The sequence below is a fragment of the Abrus precatorius genome, unplaced genomic scaffold (assembly GCF_003935025.1).
Source record: "Abrus precatorius isolate BTA unplaced genomic scaffold, Abrus_2018 Scaffold5, whole genome shotgun sequence".
Classification (NCBI taxonomy): Eukaryota; Viridiplantae; Streptophyta; class Magnoliopsida; order Fabales; family Fabaceae; genus Abrus; species Abrus precatorius.
Window position 1 is genome coordinate 19158094 of NW_020874395.1, and position 8708 is coordinate 19166801.

Here is an 8708-nt window from a genome sequence, read left to right on the forward strand (position 1 = left end):
TTTATTAAAATAATTCATCTTTAAATATTGTTTGATTTATTTTTGAAAGATGAAATTTTCTAATACTTTGAATTATTTATAATCCCTTAAGTATAATTGATTTCCAAATTTCTTTCACACCAACAAAGGTGGTGTAGTGGTGGACAAGCTACTCCTTTCTCTTATCTTTAAAGAACTTAGGTTCAAGTCCTACTAATTTTAATTTTGATTTCAGATTTTTAGTGTGTGAAAGGTCCATGATGCCCTTGCATGCAAAACATAGGTGGCAATTTACGAACATGCATAACATGTAGGTGGCAAAATTATGTTATGCACGATATAGGTGGCGCAAAATCTCATTCCAAGTTCTTTTGTTTCTCTTCTTCCTCCCGTAATCTCTCTCTCTCTTTCTTACTCTCTCTCAACTTTCCTCTTCATTTTGCAGCAACTTTGTGTTAGAAATCACCACCATCCAAAACGAACATTGCATCATTGAGTTACAAGGAAAATGGTGACATCACTCCTTGTTCTGCATTTTTAGTGTTACAGCAGCAAAGGAGACTATTTTTCTTAGTTCTGTGATCTCCAAAACCTGACATGCAACATCCCTATGTGTTCCTTGTAGAATTATCTTTCTAATGGTGTATCTTGAACTCAACTTCGATATCGTTTGCCCCCTTAATCGCCTAGAATACGTGAGGACATTTGTTTTTACATTTTTTGCAGAGATAGTATAAAGAAATAATTTTTACACCCTCTATATTGATCTGTTTCAACCTGAAAAAATAATTTTCATAAACTACATGAAAGCAGCTTTCCAATGCATATTTTTATGTTAATTTTGGACTTCGTTTGAATACCTTACGAAATGAATTACAAAAATAGTGTGAAGCTGAAAAACCTGCGTGAATAGCAGCAAAGTTTGATTTTTCTGCACTGTCCTGTGAATGAAAAATTAATTTTTAGAAGCTGATTTTGACCCGTAGGATCTTAGCTTTCTAACAAAATTTAAGGATCATGATTTAGACTTCATTTGAGTCCGTTACACTTAATTTTACAAACGTTGCGCAAATATAAAGTTTTCCAGTTTTCTGCGATAAATGCATGGCTATTTCTGAATTTTTAAAAATATTAGCTCTTGGCTATTTTGGCTCAAAGGATTCTGATAAACTCCTCTCTGAACTAGGAAATCAACAAACCAAGAAGCTACAAAATCGAGCACCGGGAAGTCCAAGAAAAAGAACCTGCAGACCACCTTACTCACCAAGGTAAGAGGGAGGAGGTATTTCAAGTAAACAATAAGAAAGCAAATAAATCAAAGAGGGTTGTCCCTTAACCCTGAGGTCTAGAACACATGTATTAGGAGACATGTGCTGTTTAAATTACATGTTGACATTTTTGAATATTTACTTGAGACTTTTGATGTTTTAAAATATAATTATGATTATACTTTGATTTTGACGAATTTCGATCTTTGAGTGAGAATTATTTTACACTTGATGTTTGAGTTAATATTATTTTGTAAAAATTGTGAATTATTTTAAGTGAACTATTTACCCAAGCTTGCCAAAAACTAAAGATCTATTAAACAGATTGTTTTATTGAAATGTCCAATATGAGTAATATGCCTGGTGTATTTAAATAGAATATCTTATGTGTTGTGCTCTTTGAAAATATACGGTTTGGCACATGTGTTATGTAAAGCACTAAGAATATGCATATAGGCATATGCAGGCTGAGTGGGCACCATTTGTGAACTTGAGCCCTTTAAGGGTGGGAAATGCGTGATGATATGCTGAGAGTAAATTGGTATGTAAGTATATGCGCTCTAAGGATTTTGGCCATGGTTTCAGCTCTAACCTTGAGTTCAATAATTGAATCCAATGACTAAAAGTAAACCTTTGTGAAAACTTTGTTTTCTTTCTTTTTGAAAATAAATGAGTAGTGTAATTCTAGCCGGGTAATGATTGAAACTCAAAGAAAGAGATGAAGTTAGTGAGCTTGGAACACTTAGAGAAAGTGCATTGAGGCACGGATATAAGTACTTTTCAATTCTCTATATATATGTGGTTCTGATTAGTTGATGAAATCATGTGAAATCTTAAATTTGGCCAGCGCCTGTGTGCGTGATTAAGGGAGTGAAACTCTGAAAGTATGCATGACTATTTAGAAGTCAAATGTGTGCGAATTCTTACTCCCCTGTGCAGGAAGTCACGAGGTTATTTTATAAATGCTGTTGGTGAAAGATAGGGAGGACTTCAACGTCTAGGGAATTTAATGGAGTTGGGTGACTTACCAATAGCCCTAAAAGTGTCCTAGGCCCCAGAACTCTGGTTGAGAGTCTCCACGCGATGCTCCTTTATCCAGACCTTCTCCTGAGGCTTATCTTGTTAGTCAAGCTAGGTCGATCGGTGGAGGTTCGAGTCCTCACCATACATGCGAAATGTAGGCCGGCTAGTGAAATTGTAACGCCTCGAATTTTGTGATATTAATTATTATCATTTATATAAGTATAAATGCATATATATATGTGCGTATAAGTGTAAATGGATGTTGTAAATTTACATTGAAGGCATAATGATGGTGTTTTTGTATGTAATGAGTATGAATATGTGTATATATATGTATGCGTGGGTGTATGATTGATTGGATTGGATTTTCTGATGCTGAAAACAGGTTAAGGGGGGTAATACTGGACTATCCTCGTTGTAGCAAGAGGGCCCTGGGAAGAAGGGGCGAAACTGTCGCCTTCTCGCTGCAGCGAGAGAGTCTCGCTGTAGTGAGATTCTGCAGAAACTAGGGTGCAGTTTTGTCTAAGATTTTCACTGTGGCAACAGAGGGCGTTACTGCAGCGAGAATTTCTCGCTGTACTAAGAGTGTCGCGATCTGAGGGGTTTTAAAAGGGGGTTTAGGGTTTGGGAATTCATTTCTCAAAATCCCTTCGATTCTCTCGATCCAAAACCCTTTTCCACCGATTAAATTGCCTCCAAAGCCGTTCGGAAGCTAGATTAGAGGTTGAATCCGTGTGGTGAACGCTTGGAGGTGAGTTTTAAACGTTTAGGGTTTTCGTTTTTCCTCTCTATTCTCTGGTTTTGGTGATTTTTGGGATTTTTATGGAGTTTCTCCATGTGTTTAGGCTGAGATTTGTGTGGGGAGCACATCCGAGGTTGAATTCGAGTGTGGGTCTTCAATCCAAGGTAAGAAGGGAACTCTACCCTATCTCATTATTGTGATTTTTGTTGAATATTGCTATGTGACTGAGATAGAGGATAGGGATTGTGTGTTGGATGAAATTGATGTGCAATGTGATGAGTGTTGGAATAGTTAGGCCCCACGGGGTGATTGTGTGTGATGGAATGCCATTGATTGGTAAATAAATGTTGTCGTGAATAAATGAAGGCTATGTGCCGTATGTTGTGGATAAAATATAGGCTGTGTGCCATGTGTAAATATGAATATTGCGTGTGTGAATGAAATGTATGTGAATGGGGCGTGATGGCGCTGTTATAATGTGTTGTAAATGGTTCAGCGATACACTGGGGGTGTAGAAGATGAGGATGGTAGAAATACCTTGAGGAAGAGAGAGTGGTGGTGACACCGACTGTGGAACGGGTGCACTGATAAATGCTCTAAATACTTAGTCCTATATTATGATAATTGAGAGTTTTTAAGCTATTCATTGATAGATATTATTATAATTAATCTCATTTTATTTATATTTCAGGAAAAAGGATCAAGGATATGAAAACCTTAAAGATGTCAAGAATTGAAGAAAAAGAATCCAGAGATATACACGGGAAGATGCACGCCCGTGTATATGGTCGTGTATCTCACTGGAATGCAATGAACAAGGAAATATCCAGCCAGAGATATACACGGGAAGATACACTCCCGTGTATATGAGCGTGTACATCACTGGTGTTGTCAAGGAATGCATCATTTGGGCCAGAGATATACACGGTCAATGTGCATAACCATGTATATAAGCGTGTACTTCGTACAAAGATTGTGAAGGCCAAGTATCACAGACCAGAGATGTACACGGCCAGATACATGGCCGTTTACATGAGCGTGTACTTGTCAGGAGAGATTTGAAGGACACCTATTAGAAGACAGAGATGTACACGGCCAAGTACATGGCCGTGTACTTGGGCGTGTACTTTTACGCGCATCAGAATTTTAACTTATGTGAGAAAATTAACCCTAGGATAATTTCTATAAAAGGAGAACTGAACTCAAACCTAAAAAAAGAATGCAGTTTGTGGAGACGAAAGACTCAGAGACGGTAGGAGGATAGGATCAAGCGTTTTAATTCACCTCTTTTGTAATTTTAATTTCAAGATGTTTAGGTTCTAACTTTTCTTGGAGTATCTAGACGTAATGAATCCTAATTGACTAAATTTTCTGGAATTCTTCTAATGCTATTTCATGTTCTTTTCTCTTGGGTTTAATTGAGTAGTATCAATTTTCTCTATCTTGTTTTCTTGTTTGAATTTGAGTAAAATTCCTGCATGAAATTAACATTGCTCAATTAAAAAGACTTGAATGTATTTCTAGAGATAGAAAGACGTGAGTTTTCTGTATTAGGATTAACCCTAATTATGGAATTCATAATGAACTTAATGCAACCAAGGGGTATTAATTAAGGAAGAGATTCCGATTAATCAACTGAGGGTTAGGAATCATTATCCTTGAGAAAGGTATTGATTTAATTTCGAATTTCCTGCAGCGATAAGGGTTTGGAACTAAGTAGTTGAAGAAGAATTTCAGTTATTTGGACACTTAGGGGGATTTACAGTCTAGATACTTACCCTTTTACATTGAATATTTTTAGTCATAATTTTCTATAATTTATTTTCACTAGAATATCTGTTCCTTTTAATTTATTGTTCTTTTACTTTTAGCAATTTCATCAACAAGGTTTATTTTTCATATTTATTAACCATTACGTAATTAAGGAAAAGTTTCTTAATAACAGTCCCTGTGGATACGACAATTGGTACTTTAATTTTAATTTTAATAATATTACTTCGACAACGGGTACACTTGCCCAGTGATCAGTTTTTACACATCAAGTTTTTGGCGCCATTGCCGGGGACTGTTTAATTAGGATTCCCTTTATTACGTATTTACTAATTTTATTTATTTCTTTAGTCTTGAATTAACTTATCTATTTTGCTTTCATTCTTTTTAGGAGCTAATTTTTCTGGTGTATGATCAGAACCCGTTCTACTGCACTGTCTGAAGAACTATTTGAATTTGACCCAGAGATCGAAAGAACTTTGCGAAAAATTCAGAAAGAGAGACGACTGCTAGTACAGAGGGAAAACGCACAAACACCCATGGAAGGAATGGCAAACAACGAAGATCAACTAAGGACCATGTCCGATTATGCTCGTCCATCATTAACTGGGACAGAATCTAGCATTGTTTGTCCGGATGTGCAAGGAAATTTTGAAATAAAGCCCAATATTATTCAGATGGTTCAGCAGTTTGTCCAATTTGATGGATTACAAGATGAAGACCCCAATGCTCACATTGCAAATTTTCTAGAGATTTGTGATACTTTCAAGATTAATGGAGCTACTGATGATGCAATTCGTTTGAGGCTATTCCTATTTTCTCTCAGGAGCATAGCAAAGCAATGGTTGAACTCTCTCCCGTGAGGATCTATCACTTCATGGGAGGCTATGGCAGAAAAATTCTTGGCAAAATATTTCCCTCTCGCGAAAACTGCCAAAATGAGGAACGATATCTCTTCCTTCTATCAGTTGGAGTCAGAGACATTATACGATACGTGGGAGAGGTTCAAAGAATTGTTGCGGAAATGCCCACATCATAGGATTCCGAACTGGCTTCAAGTGCAGACCTTCTACAATGGATTAAACCCAGCCACAAGACAAATGATAGATGCTGCAGCTGGGGGCACTTTGAATAGCAAGACACCAAGGGCTGCACAAGAATTATTTGAAGAAATGGCAATGAACAGCTATCAGTGGAGCTTAACTCGATCCAAACCTGCGAAATCTACGGGGATCTATAGTCTTGATGCAGTAACATCCTTGGCAATGCAAGTGGAAGCCTTAGGGAAGAAGATTGATGGTCTATCTGTTAACCATCAAGTTGCTCCGGTAATGAGATGTGATATTTGTGGAGGAGGCCACCCTAATCATGAGTGTCGAGCTACTCAGGAAGAACATGCCAATGTGATAGGAAACAGACCACCGTACCAAAATTACAATGGCATGAATAATCCGGGTTGGAGGAACTATGCAAACCAACCATGGAACAACAACCAACAGCCAATGCGGAACAACACACTCCCAGGATTTCAACAAGCTTCACATCCACCACCACTCCCAGCTGAAAAGAAGTCAAACCTTGAGGAGTTGATGACCAAATTCATTCAAACCTCAGAATCTCGGTTCCAATCCACCGAGACAGCATTAAGAAATCAACAAGCATCCATCCATAATCTGGAAAATCAGTTGGGTCAAATCTCTAGACTCCTCTCGGAAAGACCCCAAGGGAGCCTACCTAGCAATACTGAAACAAATCCTAAGGAGCAGGTGAAGGCAGTAACATTAAGAAGCGGCAAAATATTACAAGAAAATGGAAAGCAAGATGCAGAAAAAGCTACAATTGAAGAGGAAGATAAAGTTCAAGAGGAAACTGTAGAAAAACCACCTACATTGAAAGAATTCATACCCCCACTTCCCTACCCAGCAAGATTGAAGAAAGACAGGGACGATGAACAATTTGGTAAATTTCTTTCTTTATTTCGTCAGCTTCATATAAATTTACCGTTTGTTGATGCTTTAGCACAGATGCCCAAATAGGCCAAATTTCTGAAGGATTTACTATCGAACAAGAAGAAGCTGGAAGAGTTGGCCATGGTAACACTTAATGAAGAATGCTCAGCAATCCTACAGAACAAGATGCCTGAGAAATTAAAGGATCCAGAGAGTTTTACTCTTCCTTGTCTTATTGGTAGATTGATAGTTGATAGGGCCTTAGCTGATTTAGGTGCTAGCATTAATTTGATGCCATATTCTGTTTTTAAGAAATTAGGTTTGGGAGAACCTAGACCAACTAGGATGAGTATTCAACTAGCTGATAGGTCAATTAAATATCCTAGGGGTATCATTGAGGATGTGCTTGTAAAAGTGGACAAATTTATTTTTCCTGTCGATTTTGTGATTCTTGATATGGATGAGGACACTGAGGTCCCCTTAATCTTAGGTCGTCCATTCTTAGCTACTGCAAAAGCCATCATTGATGTGAGTGATGGGAAGTTAATTTTGAGGGTTGGAGACGAAGAAGTAACTTTCAAAATTCCTGAAGTAATGAAAAAATCCTTGAAACAAGATGATTCATGTTTTTTCATTAATGTAATTGATAACTTTGTTTCTGATTTTACACAGGAATTCTTGATTTCAGACCCGTTGGAGAGAAGTTTGATACAGGAAGAAGGAACAGATAATATGGGCATGCTAACTCAAGAACAGTGGTATCATCTAGAAGCCACTAAACCATTATTGAGAAAGAGGAACTTTGAAGCTCTGGAACAAAATTCAGAGGAGCAGCCCAGCCCATCCACTGACAAGCCACCAGAAGTAGAACTAAAGGTTCTACCTGAACATCTAGAGTATGCTTTCTTGGAAGACGGTTGCAAGTTACCCGTCATCATTGCTTCGAAACTAACACAAGAACAAAAAGGCCAGCTACTGAATGTGCTCTGAGAGCACAAGAAAGCAATAGCATGGAGAATCTCTGACATCAGAGGGATTAGTCCTTCTTTTTGCACTCACAAAATTTTGATGGAGTCTAACTTTAAAGCAGTAGTGCAACCACAAAAAAGACTAAACCCAAACATGAAAGAAGTGGTGAAAACGGAAGTGATCAAGCTACTGAATGCCGGAATGATCTATCCCATCTCAGACAGTCCGTGGGTGAGCCCGGTGCAAGTCGTTCCAAAGAAAGGGGGGATGACTGTAGTTCCTAATGAGAAAAATGAGTTGGACCCTACTAGAACTGTCACTGGGTGGAGAGTGTGTATTGATTACCGAAAGCTAAATGACGCAACGAGAAAAGACCACTTCCCTCTCCCATTCATTGACCAAATGCTCGAGCGTCTCTCAGGCCATATGTTTTATTGCTTCCTGGATGGCCTCTCCGAATACTTCCAAATTCCAATAGCACCAGAGGATCAAGAGAAAACTACCTTCACATGCCTATACGGAACATTTGCTTATCGCCGGATGCCATTCGAATTATGTAATGCACCAGCAACTTTTCAACGGTGTATGATGGCTATATTCGACGAGATGGTAGAAGATATCATGGAGATATTCATGGACGACTTTTCAGTCTTCGGTGATTCATTCTCCCATTGCCTACAGAATTTGTCAAGAGTGCTTCAAAGATGTGAAGAAACTAATTTGGTACTTAATTGGGAGAAATGTTATTTTATGGTACAAGAAGGCATTGTACTTGGTCATAAAATCTCCTGCAAGGGAATTTAGGTGGATAAAGCAAAAATTGACACAATCAAAAAGTTACCACCCCCTACATCTGTCAAAGCAATTCGGAGCTTCTTAGGCCACGCAGGCTTCTACAGGAGGTTTATCAAGGACTTCTCAAAAATCACCAAACCTCTGACCAAGCTCTTAGAAAAGGAGAACTCCTTTAATTTTGATGAGGAGTGCTTAAGTGCTTTTGAGCTACTA

General features: G+C 38.1%; 2 protein-coding genes and 1 non-coding gene across 3 annotated transcripts; 2 read left to right on the forward strand and 1 right to left on the reverse strand.

Annotated features, from left to right (window-relative positions):
- The first annotated feature begins 5669 nt into the window (after positions 1-5669).
- Positions 5670-6818, forward strand: LOC113866871. Its single transcript, XM_027501669.1, has one exon. The coding sequence runs from the start codon at positions 5670-5672 to the stop codon at positions 6816-6818; it is 1149 nt and encodes a 382-aa protein (XP_027357470.1).
- LOC113868237 lies at positions 5718-5824 on the reverse strand. Its single transcript, XR_003505260.1, has one exon. It is a non-coding gene; the product is annotated as a small nucleolar RNA R71 (small nucleolar RNA).
- Positions 6819-6872: 54 nt separating the features above from the next.
- On the forward strand, positions 6873-7721 carry LOC113866872. The gene has a single exon (XM_027501670.1). The coding sequence runs from the start codon at positions 6873-6875 to the stop codon at positions 7719-7721; it is 849 nt and encodes a 282-aa protein (XP_027357471.1).
- The last annotated feature ends 987 nt before the right edge of the window (positions 7722-8708 follow it).